Raw genomic sequence first — 18,010 nt, 5'->3', positions numbered from 1 at the left:
CCGAGTTCTATTCAAATGTAAAAAAATCTTCACGTCGATTTTATTCAAATACAAATTGGGTTGTTTCAACTCCGAAAAAGCTTCCGTTATATTTGAATAATCCGTTCCAGTGTTCCCCGCCGAATCGGGCAATTATTGCAGAGAATATTTTTTTTGCGAGACAGGAATTATTTTTACGCTGGCAACACCTCGTATTTTTATCAATCTGTCAAAACTTTTTCCCGCCGCGCCGTCGCGTTGTTGGACTGCCTGTATTTTGTGATTGTTTATTGTCTCAAATGTTGAAAACTTAAAATGGATCCAAACTTACTGTAAGTATTGTAAATTATACCCTTTTTCCATAATAAATATGAACTTTATGAATAAATAATACACATGTTTGTAACCGTATAGGTACGTGAGGCATTTTGTTTTCCTAAATCCCAAAGTAAAGCTTGATAATATTATGTAGAGTTTCGTCTTCTAAACAACATAAACGATCATAATGAAAACATTTGCGATACCTCTATATAATTATCGCTTGTAATATTACCCGGTGTTTCTGTGCAATGAGACAGGTTTCAGCAATTACAGGAGATCAGCAATTCCTTGTACGATCTTGTTATTTATAAATATGAAATGTGTTTTCAGGAAACAATGCAATGTTGGTGAGGAAGTATAGCCATATTCTCACCAATAAAAAGACCGACGCAGTCATCTTCAAACAACGAGAGGCGACATGGCTTACTCTTATATCCGATTTCAATGGCGATGGATTCTGTCAAACAGCTCCGAGCTCGGTTTGAAAATATGAAGCGTCGGGCAAGGCAGGTTGGAATATATTTCTTAATTGGTATTAATCTTAACGCCATAATGCTGTTAAATGAACTGTTATATTTAGTAATTCGTTGCCCTGATGCTTTGTTTAATTCATGCAGGTATATATGTTTATTAATTGACTTTTAATAATGCTTCAAGGACGGTAGCAGAGAAATTCAGGAGAGGACTAGCGGTGGACACAAATTTTATGCGGAGCATAGTGGCTACTTCGATTGACGGACTCCCTAGCGTGTTTGACGATGACATCAGCACTTTGGTGCTGCAGGAGCTAGCTGGTGGTGGAAGAAGGTGGGAGTTTGGTTAGCGCCACAGCTGAGGTTTATTATGGTGTTGACTGCAGTTTACTAACCACTACTACAATGTTTCCTAGTTTTATATTAGTTCTTCATTTAAGATAATCTGGTTAATTAATGCATTTTCACATTTTTTTAAGCTTCCAACTCCTACCCCTTTGACAGCAGCGCCCCAGAACCAACGATCTAAAAACCTATTTCCTCTCCTTTTAAATGTAAGCGAATTTGTCGAATGATTTTATATAAGATGTTAGTAGAGTGTAGTGTAAAGCAATTATTTTACATTATCGTTGCTTTATTTAAGAAATTAATCTGATTAATTAATGTATTCTTATGTTGTTAATGCATCCAAATCCAACCGTTTTGATAGCAGCGCCCCAGAAACCTCAATCCTAAGAGCAATTTCATCTCCTTTAAATGTAAACGAATTTGTTGACTGACTTAATACAAGTTTTCAAACAAACTATTAGTAGATTTTAGTACAAAATATTTGTATTTCACTATCGTTGCTTTATTTAAGATAATAATCAGATTAGTTAATGTATTCTCATGTTGTTGAAGCATCCAAATCCAACCCTTTTGACAGAAGCGCCCCCTATTATACATACCGATTTCCGGTTTAAAAAAAAATTGGATTATTGAGACAAGAACGAGTAATATCGGAGTCATGCTAAAATTAAACTGAGATGAAAGCAGTTTATTCCCCTCTGTTCACTATCTACTGGGTGAATTCTTTAATGTACTGATATTAATTTTAATAATTTTTCTCTTTTTTATGTACACAATTCTTATGAAGTATTTTCTGGCTTCACAATCACCTACATTATATTACATGATAATACTAACAAATGTACATTGTGTACTTACGACGGGGTACTCCAGTAAGACCGCATTTTTCTTTTCTTTCCTTTTAAAACTGTAAATTTAAAAAAATGCATTTTATGCAATATTATGCACGGCATGTCCAGGTTTTTATATTATGCATATTTTTAATGCTGTGTGACCTTTACTTTATGGGCCGTATAATCTTTTGTGTTCTTTCTAATGTTTTTCAATTATTGTCAATTATTGTTAGAACAAGATGAATGAATGCATTCGCACACAATTAACTAGTCCATTATATTATGTTCTTAAATGTTTCTTTCCCATTTATATAAATATGTATTTTTGCTGTAAATTATTCTTTCTTCCGAGAGAGTATTCTGGTATAATTTTACTTCTTTCAGGGCATTAATAAAAAATAAATAATCACAATCGCTAATCAAGTCGCTACAGCGACCTTGATGTGATTTACTATGTAATACATTTCTAGAATGATCTATGTTATTACTAACTATATATGGAGATAATATACAGTACCATAGTTACCTGGTAGATAAGTATGGTACTGTAGACGGTATGGTACGGTACACTTAAGATTAATACTTAATTAACATTAACTAATTGTTAATACAGGATTTAGAACATAATTGGAAAATACCATAAATATTATTTTAAACCTTTATTTTATTATTTTTTACTGAATTTATATTAACAAATTATTATAATCAATAAATATTAGTCTGAAACACCCATACATATTTAAAAATAAATAAACTCTGAGAAAAAATAAATGCCGCTGATGGAAATTGAACCCGCAACCTTCCGATTTATTCATTTTTTTTCAATTTCTACAGTGTAGGTAGGTGCCTTACTTATTTTCTCTTTTAATTTAATTTGTTATATTATTTTGTTCCTCACTTATGTAAAATACAAATAAAAGAATATACTACATCTTGGTACTCTATTTATTTTATGAAATTTTGTAGGAGTACCTATGCAGTTACACTTAAGCTATTCACATTCAATAACGATCCAATGCATATTACATAATATATGTATATGTGAGATAGTTGTTCAAAACATTTCTAATAGTAGGTATGTATTCTCTATTAATAAACAAAGTAATTTACTAAGTTTATAAACATTAAAGTATAAAATAAATAGAAGATTTATCATTACATTAATTATTTTGTACATGTTAACTATCTATCTCTGAATATATGTAAATGGTCGTTTGTTGAAAATCTCTGAAAGTTCTTCATTGATTGCTTTGAAATTTAGACACAATGTTGCATTCAAATATGCGTGTGTTTTTATATACCTACATTATTTAGATGACACCTGTTACAGGTAAAACAGACTGAGCCACAGCAACACGTGGCGGGGTACAGCTATTTTTGAATAAAGACTTTATTGTTTTGAAATTCAAGACTTTTATTATCTTCGCTCATGTACCAAGAGATTGTACACATGTGTTCGAGTCTCCAGGCGGAAGACGTTACAGAAAGTGTTGCCCCATGGGTTGGTAAAGAATCAATATAAACCGAGTTCTGCACAGAGAAGTAAAGTAAGAAAACAGTTTATAAGGCGGTCTACTGTGGAACCTCTCTTGCAATGCAGGGTTTTACAGCACTCGGCTTATGTGGATTCCTTACCGACACGTGGGACGACAGGCTTAATGGTACAGAAGGAGGTAAGATAGGGCTTTTTGTGCTGGGTAGTATTTTACTATTTATTAGTCCATCAATCTGGCAAAATATGAGTTAATGAGGGTTTGACGAACGTGGTCATCTCCCCTGTTAAAGATTGGTGCTTGCACCAGTACATCGTTAACCTCGTCCAAGGGGTCTATGAATACAGGTGGTTGATTTTGTTACAATGATCCCTTGTACCTACCTGCATTTTAATTTATGAAGAAAGGACTGGAAGCCATCTTTTAACAGCTCCAAAAGTTCTTTCAACAACATTTCTGGTCCTGATCTGACTTTATATAAATTTTGTTCTCGAGAAACGGAATTCCTTAAGGGTGTTAGTAAATATGGCTTTATTCCATAACCACCATCTCCAACAATCACTTCATCTCCAAACTCACCGCATTCCAACCTTACTTTGATGCTGCTACTATTAAAAAGATGGGTATCTCCAGGCCACCTGGCTACTATGTTGGTCATAATTTGTGATATATTGGTCGACAAAAGAAACAAACTTGTAGTTTTTCAATATTTTTACCAGTTTTTTCGTAATTTTAAATCACGGAAACCAACGATATAAAAACGAATTTCGACAATATTTTATGTAGAAAAGGTATCTAAACTTCTTCCTACAAAACCTTTAACTTCATAAATTTTAATCGTTGGGTTTTTTTTGCGTTATTTGCCAAAATAGTGAGGGTCGTTATCACCAGTAATTGGCACATACGATATGTCAGACCGCAATTGTGACGTTCGCGCATGCGTCAATCTTTTTCAAAATGGCGGATCGCGTTAACCGGCCGATTTCGGCTGATCACATTTTATGAATATTTCGTTGAATTTTCTCTTGACGGACGATGAAACAACCCAATTTATGGAAAATTGAGTGGATTGACGTTGTGATGACTTTCTCACACGTGATTTTTTCCGAAACAACTCGCCCTAAGTCCGGGTTGTTTCGGAGAATTTGAATAATTCTTCAAATTTAGTTAATTTTCAAGTATAAAAATGATGTTAAATATTCTTCATCTTGATACTCACAACTTTTTTAGACACAAGCGACAGCTTCTATAGAAGAGGAAAAAGTATAATAATTGTCTATGTGCCGCAACCCACTCCTCCATCGAGACAAAACCGCTGCCCTTGTCTGCCCCCACTCTCCTGCTGAACTGCGAGCAATTATATCGAATAATCATTTGATAATTTTGTTTTGATTAAAATATTTCGATCTTGTATATGTTTCGATCCCGCCCATCACTATTGTAACTTCTCTGACAGCTATTAAATAAATTATATATGAAATATCTTTCTAATTTTTCTCAATGTCGCTGAAGCCGCACAGTTATCGGGACAAAGAATCTCTTAGTCCTGACGTGTGCGGCTGAGGTTAATAAATCAGTTTCCTCATACAGTCGTTTTGAAAGAGTGGGTCCCTTCCAATTGCCTAATAATATTATACAAGACGCAATTGCAATGAAATCATCATTAACCTAGAAGGTCAGTTTCCTGATAATTATTATAATTGACTTTGACTTCATTAGTGTCTATGAATAACTTAACTAAAGTATTTTGACAACACATGCTTTCGTTTATCCTTTTTCCATACTCTGTTTAACCCACGTTGTTAATTTTATCATCTTATACTTGTGATAGATTTTCGTTAGTGCTAATACCAAATATTCATCGCTATTTGAAAGCAGTCGTTATTACCAATCAAACTGAGCGACCACGGTTTTGAAATTAGTGCCATGGCATACTTAAATACATAATTGCGCTGTATCTAACGCGACCTAGCTTTACTTTACCCAATCGGTACACCTAACTTAAGTAATCTATTTGTGTGTTTTGTAAGGAACGTTTAAACTAAAACGTCAAGACGTCAAACTTTCTATTTTTAGTCTAGTATTCGAAGGGCATTGGCTAAAAATAATCGCAGATTACCGATATTTGTTAAAGCCAGAACGACAATACGGTTTTATCTTTAGTTATTGAGTTATCTAGTTATCTGACAATCGAAGAAAATTTTTTTAACCGTTTTCAAACTTCTTAACTTCAGTCTAAGATACAGTCGCAATTATATCCTCATTTCGAATTAGGTATTTTGACGACTATACGACCTCATTGGTTTGACAGATTATTCCAAGCGAAAACAAATGTTCAAAACTTATTCATAAAGTTCCGTTACATTACAACTATGTATTGTTTCAGGTATGTTTTTTTGGGCTTTAACCAATTACCCAACGCCACAACAGCAGTGCCATGGATCTACTAAATCCAGAGACTGTTACGATCAAGACGGAACTAGGACCCCAGGAAGGAGGTGGAGATGAAATTTCAAATAAGGATATAGATGTCGACCTCCCAGATGTAAAGAAGACATGTTTGCAATATGTGGAAAGTACGCAGAGAGCCAGTTAGTTGCAATGCATATGTAAAAAATGTTAAACTCGGATGTTCGGAATCCACGTCCTTTATGAAATGTCGTTCAAACAGGGCAATTGCGTGTTCACTTCTTCCTCTCTTGTTGCGTAAAAGTATATTTGATATTTACCTTATCACTCCTTTGACTCCCGAACAAAACTCCGCACTTAAGTTACTCAAATCACTGAAGCTGACATTTGGGAGCATTACTATTTCTTAAATTAACCTAGTCTCTTTGGATGGTTTGTGTCACAGAATTTGAACAATTTAACAAATTTCAAAGTTCATTTTCATTTTCTGTTTAACATTTTTTGTTCATCGATAATTAATTAACTAGATTTAATTTTTTCAGGTTGCTTTAATGTGGAGTCTGTTACCAGCAAGGCGGATCTTCGACCCCGAGAAGAAAATAGAGGGGGATTTCCTTATACGGAAATTGACATAGACCTGCAGAATATTAAAAAGGAATGCCTTAAACGTTTTGAAAGAATCAACCAGACAGCAGGTAAAATCTTTTTTTCTTAATAGTTTAGTGAATCTATAAAAAAAAACGGCCCAAACTGGAAATTAGGCAAATGCTGAATTTTCGCATGTGAATAGTATCTCATACGGGAAGTATTTTCAGAAAAGTTCCACTAAAGCCATTATGTCCCCTAAACTAGAACAAACGTCAGAAAATTACTTCCAGAAATGATTCAACAGTACCTAAAAATAATGTTAAATATAACTATTTGCTATCTGCAATAGTTAAGTTAATTTGAAGAAGATTTGTATGAAAAAAAAAGAAAATGAAATTATTTTACCAAATTTAATAAACTCATTCCCAAGACAGAAAATAAATTAAATTTCATGGAGGACTGTAATTTGAGAAAAAAAAGTTTTTGATGCTAAACTACCTCACGGATATTGTGGAAAAATAAATATAGTTTTGTCATTAGAAACTTACGAAACATTGATTCATGTTTGAATTGTGATGCAGGCAAGACATATGCTTCTGTACGACGTCCTCTCTTGCCGTATTTACACATATTTGGTATTTGCCATAAAATATGACATTGCCGGAATTTGCCAAACTACACCACACTTTAAACTTGCTGAGTTGTTTTTTTGTAAATACCGCATCAAAGTCAAAACTGCTCCGTACCATCTTGGGGCAATTGGAGTATGTTGTGAGGCTGATGGTAAAGGGAAGGGGAAGGAGATAAAGATGTGGAAGTTGAATAAACATGGCCAAAGCTATTTCATCCACGTTTCATTGGAAAATTATTTTCATAAGAATATATCTATAAATATTTTTTACCTATTTATAGTTATATTCTATCGGTATTTTATATGTTTAAACCCGGGCGATACTTAGAGTATCTTCAAATTAGGGAAGTCAAAAGTGAGATTTACCTGGCTATTCACCTCTTGTCACCAAACACGGCCAAAGCCATATTAATCAACATTTAAATTGTGACTTGTGTCTTTACTCCTGGACGATACTCAGAGTATCTTCCACTCAACATCCACTGCAACGTGGCGCAAGAAGGTTGTATACTATTTTGAAGGAAAAAATTGTGTAATAACACAAACTAATCGAATACTTTTTAGTTGAACCCCGACCACCGGATTACTAATCGAGAGCCTTACGGCTCGAATTCAGAAGTCGCCATTTTTTTTAAATTTTTTTTTTTATTAAATATCAAAATAATATACAAAAATCAAAAAGTCCCTATAAACTACTTTAAAGTAGTTTGTCATTGGGTGCTTTTAACTTAAACAGATTATATCAAATGTATACATTCATATCATATCATATAAATTATTTATTTAAGTAATACAAGACTTAGAGGGTACATATGGTTTTGTGATATTTCACCCTCCATGCTAGGGATGGCCCTGTGTTATGGCGGGTGAATTTTACAGTTTTAACAGAATCTTTACATTACTATGATATGAAAAAGAAAAATGATAAAAAACTAGTTTGGGTTGCGAGAAGAGAATGGAGAAGTTAGAGACTTATAAGATCTATTTACTAATAATTTGAGTAATTATTAGTAAATAGATCAGACTAATTATTTGTGTACATACTATACCGCTATGTTAGGGAATAAGGAGATGTTATGTTTTGTCTGAAAGGTGATTAAATTCAGTGTAGAATGAAACTTTTCTTCCAAAAGGTTCCCCGGTTTCTTAAGTTTTCACCTCATCTTGTTTGGATCATGAAATTTTTTTTTGTATTATAATGCATTTATAATAAATATATATTGTTGGAAGAAAACATCATTCTATCGACTTTTAACTAGCCAACTACAAATGGAGGTGCTCATGAGCAAGTGGTTTTCCGTTCTTGAAGGATAAATATGGGAATGCATGGAAAGCAGACATCTGGAGTCATTCCCATTTCCTTAATTTACCTTAAAGTCTCTTTACAAATTCACGCTTCTACGTTGTTAATCATTTAAATCTTCAATCGAAAAAACATGTTTTAATTTCCAGTTATTTTTATTAAAATAATACCTTTCATTTATATCAATGTCCAACGTATGTATCGTTTCTTTGTTAATCTAGGTAGCATTATTATGGAGACTTTTGCCATCAAGGCAGAACTTCGACTCTGAGCAGAAGATGAAGGGGGATTTCCTTACATGGAATTTAACAAAGACCTACCGGGTGTTAAAAAGGAATGCTTAGAAGTCTTTGAAAGAATTACCCAGACACCAGGTAAAAAAGATGTTTATAAGATTTAAATATATCTGCTCTACTGTTTTTCTACTTTTTTATGAATTAACTAATGTAAATGGAGATAATAAGTTACACTTAATCCTTTTTGTCCGTTTTCTTTTTCAGATTTGTCGCCAGATCTTAAGACGCATCCTGGGGAAAACTCCAGCCATCCTATGTCAAATTTTGAACCCCTTTTTCGCACTCATACTGGAGAAAAACCATTTTCATGTTCCGAGTGCAACTATTCATCTTATCGGAAGAGCGATCTTATGAGCCATATGTTGACTCACACTATAAAAAAACCTTTTTCATGTTCTTTGTGCAACAATTCATTTACTCAAAAGAGCAGTCTGACCAGTCACATTCTGACTCACACTGGAGATAAACCTTTTTCATGTTCTTTGTGCAACAAATCATTTATTCGAAAAGGTCATCTGACGAGCCACATGCTGACTCACACTGGAGAGAAACCTTTTTCATGTTCTTTGTGCAACAAAACATTTACTCAAAAAGGTTATCTGACGAGCCATATGCTGACTCACACTGGAAAAAACCTTTTTCATGTTCTTTGTGCAACAAATCATTTACTCAAAAGAGTCATCTGACGAGCCACGTGCTGACTCACACTGGAGAAAAACCTTTTTCATGTTCTGAGTGCAACTATTCATCTCATTGGAAGGGCGCTCTGATGAGCCACATGTTGACTCACACTAAAGAAAAACCTTATGCATGTTCTTTGTGCAACAAATCATTTACTCAAAAAGGTCATCTGACGGGCCACATGCTGACTCACACTGGAGAAAAACCTTTTTCATGTTCTTCGTGCCACAATTCATTTACTCAAAAGAGCAGTCTGACCAGTCACATGCTGACTCACACTGGAGAAAAACCTTTTTCATGTTCTGAGTGCAACTATTCATCTCATCGGAAGGGCGTTCTGATGAGCCACATGTTGACTCACACTAAAGAAAAACCTTATGCATGTTCTTTGTGCAACAAATCATTTACTCAAAAAGGTCATCTGACGGGCCACATGCTGACTCACACTGGAGAAAAACCTTTTTCATGTTCTTTGTGCCACAATTCATTTACTCAAAAGAACAGTCTGACCAGTCACATGCTGACTCACACTGGAGAAAAACCTTTTTCATGTTCTGAGTGCAACTATTCATCTCATTGGAAGGGCGCTCTAATGAGCCACATGTTGACTCACACTAAAGAAAAACCTTATGCATGTTCTTTGTGCAACAAATCATTTACTCAAAAATGTCATCTGACCAGCCACATGCTAACTCGCACTGGAGAGTAAGCTTTTTCATGTTCTTTGTGCAACAAATCATTTACTCAAAAAGGTCATCTGACGGGCCACATGCTGACTCACACTGGAGATTAACCTTTTTCATGTTTGAAGTGTAACTACTCATGTACTCTAAAAGGAAATTTGACGAAGCACATGCTGACTCACAGTGGAAAAAAACCTTTTTCGTGTTCCGACTGCAGTTTTTTGTGTTATCAAAAGAGATATTTGTATAAACACTCATTCTTATGTCCGGATATCTCAAGCGGTAGAGCATGTGACTCTTAATCTCAGGATCGTGGTTTTGAGCCCCGCGTTGGGCGCCATTGTAATAGAATAATGTGGCTAAAATTAATAAAGACGCGTTGGTGCGCTATTGTTACAAAGTAATAATGATCATTAATGCCAATTATGCTATTGTAACAGTTAATATAAGTTGAGAACAACAAATACCATAGTGTGAGGTAGGTGAGATATAGATAGTATTGAAACAACTTAAGTATGTGACAAGAAATCATTTATTGTCAAAGAACGAAACTTGAGTGATGTTTTATTTGTAAAAATGTATGTATTTTACAATATATTTTCATTTTTTTACAAATCATTACAAAAAAAGACCTACAATATATTATATAGTATGAGAACTGGAGAACACTGTCTTATAGTCGATTTAATACAGAATAAATTACTATTATGATACTTCTACATGATAAAGTTCCGTTTTCACCTAAGGCTGTTTCCGACAAAACATTGCAATTATAATAAACTCTGGAAGGTTTTCTGCCTGTTCGATTTATGTTTGTAATTAAAAAAGTGTATTATAATTAGTAATAAGATAATAATGTTGGTTTAAGTGTCTAGGAATGTGGTGATCGTGTGTTTGCGAATATGAAAGAAACCGAGTGCCTGAGGGAGACAGCATGAATGGTAGTATAAAAAGTACGTACGCTGTCCATTGTGTTTCTCTTGTCTTTGATATCAACGGAACAACAACTTTACACTGTACACCATGCAGAATAATCGTACGTTTAAAGTACCGACGTGTTTTTATTATCAACAAGAAGAATCTAAGAATTCGTCGGCCACGACTCTTACAAAAATTATATGATTTATAAATAATAATGTATATTTTATAAAAGTACACCGGAAAGATAATTTTATCTTGTTTCAAAAACAGTTTTTATGTTTTCAGAAATTAAAAAAATAAAATAAGAAGTACCCATAAAACATTGCAAACTGAAAAAAAGTGTTGAAAGTACTGAACGGTACACCGTAACAATTTACCTACACGCTCGTCATATGAAAACATTACAGTTTGTAATTCTCTCTATCGCTTTTGCAATGTATGTTTTATAAAGTTCTTGCAAAATAAATACTTGAAACGCAATGTTTGAAAGGGTCAATAAATAAATAATAATTGTCTATGACTTCGTTATTGTCTGTGTACAACTAACATTTTTTGACACATGTTTCTTCACTGGCAATTGTTTCATCCTGATTCCAAACTCGAAATCGACGTAATATCCTGTAAACTGTTTAACCCACGCCGTTTAGTTTTTAATCACAGGCTTCTAATAGCTATTGGTAAGTACTTATGCTTATATCACGCTACTCATTTTGGTAGCGGCGTTAATATAAATGAAACTGAGCGATCATTGATCTTTAATTTGGGCTATGGCTGGCTCAAATGCACAACCGCGCTGTATCTAACGCAACTTGCTTATCTTACCCCAATCAGTACACCTAAGTTAGGAAATCTACTGGCGTTTTGTTTGAGGAACCTGATCAGTATATTAGACGTCTACCTATTAAGTGTTTCGAAAGCCTTTCAAATATCGATAGTCATTGTATTGTTGGAAGCCGAATGGTGGACCCAATAAATTGTATAGCGGTTCAACTTTAGATATGTTTATAGTATATGTTGAGTTATCCGACGATTGACAACGATTCCATAAAACGTTTTAAAATGTCAAGGTCAAGATAGTCATAATAATTATATCCTTATTTGCGTTATGCATAAGTACGATATAATTGTTTTGACAGAATATTCCAAGCGAAACAAAGCTTTTAAAGATCATTCAAACTGGAGTTCCGTTATAACTATGTTCTGTTTCAGGTATATTTGTTTTGGCTTGTGCCAATTACCAAATCCTACTTCAGCAGTGCCATGGATCTACTAAATCCAGATACTGTTGTCATCAAGAAGGATACAGAGCTCCAGGAAGAAAGTGGAGGTGAAATGCCGTATACGGATGTAGATTTAGTACTCCCAGATATAAAGAAGGAATGCTTGCAAAAGCCGGAGAGTACTCAGACAGCCAGTTAGTTCCTTAGCATATCTAAAAAAATTGATGTTTGATCTGGATGGCGGGCAATAGTTAAAGAGTATTTTAGTATTATCACAGCCAGTGTATTAAGACTGTATCTCAGCGAGTACAGTACCAGAGTGATTTAATATCAAGCCACGGACGGTTGCCGATCGCCGCCCGTCTATATCTCGTAGGCCAGGGAGGTAGGTACCGCTACCACGAATTGTATATTTGCCGGAAACACCCAAAATCCATCACAAAACTTAAAATTATGTTTTTGTGAATACCACACCAGCGTCCCAACCTTTCCTAACCTTGTGTAGCAATAAGGGTAAGTTGAGAAGCTGAAAAAAGAGTGAAGGGGAAGGATATAGGGAAGTGAAAGCTGTGAGGTAACTGGCCAATACGATATGGTAACCGAACACGGCCAAAATCATTTAAATTAACGTTTAAATTGTGTCCTTCAAGCCAAGCGATAATGAGAGTATTTTCACTTTGGAACTTATTTTAATTACTATATCAATGCATATTCGAAAAAAGTGATATTTTAACTTTATTTAACCTTTCCCTTACTGTGCTAAAAAAATCCACGCGTTCCGGTGCTGTTAAGCAATACCTACACATCTCAAAATAAGCGATATAATATCGGAAAAATATGAACAAAAGTGATAATAATTGTAATTTAATTGTTGAAAACATGAAAAACCCATCAGCAGATGCTAAAAAAACGTGGAAGGGGTCCACATCTAACGACGGTACGCGACCGACTGGTTGGCGGCTAGCACACACACAGCTATGCGGTCGTAGGTATCGATGGTCTAAGTCAAAATACAACTGCGGACGTGTGGATTTCTCATGATATCGCATAGCGAACTAAACTGGGACATCAATATCGTGTAATTTCCTCACACACTCTTCTCGTAGCAGTGTCACACAGTTGATTGTATTAGTGTATTTGTTTCCGATTTTTAACAAAAATCTCTGATTTTTAATTGAATTTGAAAAGTATGTAAAATTTTATTTTTGAATTCGAAGCATAAATGTACAACGGAGGAATACCTAAAATCTGAACCCAGAAATTATTATATTTATAGAGTTATTAAAGTTATTAGAAGCAATGTGTAGTAAATACACACCACAGATAAGGAAATGTTAAAATCCTTTCATATTACAAATCGGCTGGTCCTGTTAACATTCCTCCAATCACCTTATCAAAATGTCTCCTACTTATCCCTTTACTGAACTTTTTAACTTATCTCTAAAAGTCGGCACCTTTCCAAAAAATGTAAAACAAGCTTCTTGTCTCCAATCTTTAAGAAAGGTCATAAATCGGATATCTCTAACTGTAGACCTATATGTATTCAGTCGTCAATCCCGATTATTTGAATTTGCTCTGCTCTCTAAACTCTCGCCCGATATCAATAAAATAATCTCGCACCGTATACATGGTTTCATCGCAAATATTTCTACTCTAACAAACTACATAATTTATGAAGAGTATTTATTTAATACTATGTAAAAACGTCATCAAACGGACGTAGTTGTACACCGACTTTAGTAAGGCTTTTGACAAAGTCTCACAGTAAATTTTAATTAAAAATACTATTGGAATAACATGGAATAATTTAAGATGGCTTTAAAGTTATCTACACAAAAGAAAAATATCAGTTCAACTTTATTCACACTTTTCACACCAGTTTCTCATTTGGGACGAATATTGTTTTCCTTTTTTATCAACGACATAACTACCGTTTTTGATGGATTTATGATACTCCTATTTGCTGATGATCTTAAAATTACAAAACCGTTACTAATCTCAATGACTGTTATGTATTACAACTACATATTGTGAGACTACAAGAGTGGTGCACCCGTTATGGACTATTCCTAAATATTGAAAAATGTCAAATATACTTTTGCCCGTAACAAAAACCCTATCATGCATCAATATACCATCAATAACATTATTCTAAAAAGACCGGAGCAAATTAAGGATCACGGTATTATTTTTTTGTAAATTAACTATTGCTTCTCATTCTTCAATTTTCGATTTAAAAAAAATTAATTCAATTAAATTACTATTCGCAGGTTGGTGAGAAGCAATCTAGAGTATAATTAGGCAATCTTGACTCCATTGTGTAAGATTCACGAACTCAAAAATCGAGAGAGTGCAGAATAAATTTCTAAGATTTATTAATTATAAATTAGGAATTCCAGTCGAAGATCCTAATAACACCTTTTTAATGGACTTACTAAATTTGACCGACTTATCATCAAGGCGCACAACGACTGATTTATTTTGTCTCTTCAAGATAGCGAATGGAAATTAGACGCCATGGATTTAACGGACCTTATTACTTTGCATTTACCTACGCGAAAGACAAAACAGACTGCTCCCTATAATGTTCCAAAGTCTGCTAGTATTTATATCGAAAATTCGCCAATTCAGAGGCTACACAGACTATGTATTAAGTATAGTTCAATCGATGTTTACCGCCACCACTCGGTGACTAAAAATCAACATATTAGATTTTTTGTAACTGATCTCTTAAATTTATTTTTACTTACAAGCCCACTTTACATATATAAATTTTTCTATGTTCTATAAAACACCCAATCAGGCGTAATAAATGTCTGTTGATTACAAATTTGCTTTACAACAAACCGTTCTGTTATTTGTTGTAGTGATGTTAAGCTATGTTCTGTATAATAAATTTATATTTATTTTACTAACATCAAAAATGTTACTAAATATTGTTCCGCAACTACTTTTATAGTACCTTAATTACCTATTCTCTACTTTATTTTTAAACTTCCGATTTAGTTGTCCGGGTTAAGTCTTCCCCAAAGGAAAAACTTAACCCTTCCACTCACTTTTCCACAAATGATCAGCTAGTCAATCAACACTATGTAAGTGCATTATATAAGTAAAATAAATACAAAACAATACAAGAACAACAACACGTCAAATCACCAGATATCAAATGGGAAAAAAAAATTCACCGTCTCCAGATATTTTCATATCAGAGGGTTCGGCTCGGTAGAACTTCTAACAGGGCCTATAAATCCTACTGATCCCTCAACATAAATATTTAAAAAATCTTTTGTTATCCTACATGTATTCAAAATGACCGACTTTTGCATCTTTATATATAAATTTTTTGATAGATCTAATACGCCTAAATTTTTAATTAGAGAGCTAGGTATAATGCCAGTAGCCGAAATAACGAATGGTAATATTTTTATAGTCTGAGAATGCCAAATTCTTTTTATTTAATTTCCTAAATCTGTGTATTTTCTTATTTTTTCACTAACATATTTTTGAATATTACAGGAATTTGGAATAGCAACATCAATGATATAAGTTATTTTTTTAATTTTGTCATGTAAAACTATATCGGGTCTATTATGACTAATCGCTCGGTCTGTTAGTATAGTTTTATCATAATATATTTTATAAAATTCGTTTTCTAAAAATGAATTTGGTTCGTATTCATAATATGGTACTACATTACGGCAGTCAATCAAGTTATGTTTAATTACCAAATTTTGGTGAATTATTTTTAAAACTTGATTGTGCCTAAATGTATACTCGGACGGTGCTAATATAGAACATCCCGATATAATATGTTCTATAGTTTCCGGAAAAGCCAAACATTTTCTACACAAATCATCAATTTGATTTGTATCTTTGATTATATGCCTTCTATAATTTTTAGTATTAATGACTCTATCCTGAATTGCAAGCATAAATCCTTCTATTTCTGCGCTCAACTCTCCAATACTCAACCATTTGTTTGACTTAATTTTGTCAACATACGTTTGGTTGAGATAATTGAAGTGTTTTGCGTGTAAAATTTTATTTGACCAGGAATCTAATAATTCCTGGTTGGGATTTATAAAAATGTTGGCATTCTCATCGTATAAATTTAAAGGTGTAATATTTCTATCTGCCTTGCAAATTATTTTGTGCATTTCTGAGCTATGAGCTTTCCTATGGAAAAAAGTTCTTAGCATTTCTACCTGATTATGTTTCAAAGAAGTTATTTTGACTATACCTCTACCTCCTAAATTTCTAGGTAAATTAACTCGTTCTATAGCTGAATTTGGATGATGGCAATTAAACTTTGTTAGCGTAGTTCTAATTAATCTTTCTAAGTTATCTAAATCTGTATTAGACCATTTAATTATGCCAAATGAGTACGTTAATAGAGGTATTGCCCAAGTATTTATTGCTTTTACTAAATTTTTAGCAGATAGATTGCATTTTAAAATTTTCCTTATCCTAGTTTGAAATTTAATCCTAATATCATTTTTAATACTACTATGGTCTAATCTATTTGATTGTGGGTATCCTAAATACTTATAAACCTCATCCCTTTTCATACTAGTAATTTGGAAATTTCTAAATATACTCTCGTCCCCATCTACAATTTTGCCTTTCTCTATATGGATCGTTCTACATTTATCTAAACCAAATGTCATTTTGATATCATCTGAAAAGTTTTTATTATTATATGTATTTATCGAACAACTATTATTTCAATGTACAACACTAAACGATAACTAGTATTGTAGCTTCTTATATTGTCCGGACTCTATTATCCTATTTATTATACTTCTGATCAGCTTACCTTAAATAACGCGAATTAATCAAATGAAATTTACTTTACGGAATTTGAAACCGCGATCCCTGGAATGCTAGCCTAGAGCCTCACCCCTCGAACGCGAAAGCTGTCAAAAACCAGGAGCGTAGTTTAATGTTTTTGTATTTAGTTTCTAGATGTATTTAAAAATATCTTTATATTCTAGCAATTGTCACTCTGTTCTCTCAGGCTTGTTTTAACAATGTGCGTATTGTTTTCAAGGTTGCATTAATATGGAGGCTTTTACCGTCAAGGCGGAACCTGAACCCCGTGAAGAAGATAAAGGAGGATTTCCTTGTATGGAAATTGACATAAACCTGCCGGATGTTAAAAAGGAATGCTTAGAACGCTTTGAAAGAATTAACCAGATAGCAGGTAAAATCGCTTTTTTACAATTCGTCCTATCCCATATTTATTTTATTTACAAATAACTGTGCTTATTTTTACTTAATGTACGTCCTTCTTAAGCCTTCTCTATTCATATTTTTTTTATATATTTGTCGACAGATCTGATGAGGCATCCTGTAGCACAGCTATTATCTTGTCCCCATTGTAGCTACTCCTGCTCTAGGAAGTCAAATTTCGGAAGGCACTTGAATACCCACACTGGAATAAAACCTTTTTCATGTTCCGCTTGCAACTATTCGTGTTCTCGAAAGGCAGATTTGACGAAACATATGCTGACACACAGTGGAGAAAAGCTTTATTCATGTTCCCACTGTAACTATGTATGTGCTCGAAAGAGACATCTGACGAGTCACATGCTGACTCACAATGGAGAAAAAACTTTTTTATGTTCCGAATGCGACTATTCATGTTCTTTAAAGCACCATCTGACGAGCCACATGCTGACCCACAGTGGAGTAAAACCTTTTTTGTGTTCTGAGTGCACCTATTCATGTTCTCGGAAGGGAGCTTTGACGAGACACATGATGACTCACAGTGGAGAAAAACCTTTTTCATGTGCTAAATGCAACTATTTATGTTCACAAAAGGCCCATCT

At 33.8% G+C, this 18,010-nt stretch overlaps 1 protein-coding gene and 2 long non-coding RNA genes across 3 annotated transcripts; all 3 read left to right on the top strand.

Annotated features, from left to right (window-relative positions):
- The first annotated feature begins 235 nt into the window (after positions 1-235).
- Positions 236-1,586, top strand: LOC149416285 (uncharacterized). Its single transcript, XR_016303527.1, has 3 exons — positions 236-311; positions 631-810; positions 958-1,586. It is a non-coding gene; the product is annotated as an uncharacterized LOC149416285 (long non-coding RNA).
- A 3,369-nt stretch (positions 1,587-4,955) lies between these two features.
- Positions 4,956-7,665, top strand: LOC149416284 (uncharacterized). The gene is made up of 4 exons (XM_089641939.1): positions 4,956-5,122; positions 5,834-6,038; positions 6,399-6,551; positions 7,640-7,665. The coding sequence occupies exons 2-4, from the start codon at positions 5,885-5,887 to the stop codon at positions 7,663-7,665; spliced, it is 333 nt and encodes a 110-aa protein (XP_089498065.1). The 5' UTR covers positions 4,956-5,122; positions 5,834-5,884.
- A 3,881-nt stretch (positions 7,666-11,546) lies between these two features.
- Positions 11,547-17,727, top strand: LOC149416283 (uncharacterized). The gene is made up of 3 exons (XR_016303528.1): positions 11,547-11,636; positions 17,230-17,382; positions 17,515-17,727. It is a non-coding gene; the product is annotated as an uncharacterized LOC149416283 (long non-coding RNA).
- The last annotated feature ends 283 nt before the right edge of the window (positions 17,728-18,010 follow it).

This window comes from Hesperophylax consimilis, chromosome 17 (genome assembly GCF_061612785.1).
Source record: "Hesperophylax consimilis isolate HC1 chromosome 17, BYU_Hcon_1.0, whole genome shotgun sequence".
Lineage (NCBI taxonomy): Eukaryota > Metazoa > Arthropoda > Insecta > Trichoptera > Limnephilidae > Hesperophylax > Hesperophylax consimilis.
This window is presented reverse-complemented; position numbering and strand designations above follow the sequence as displayed.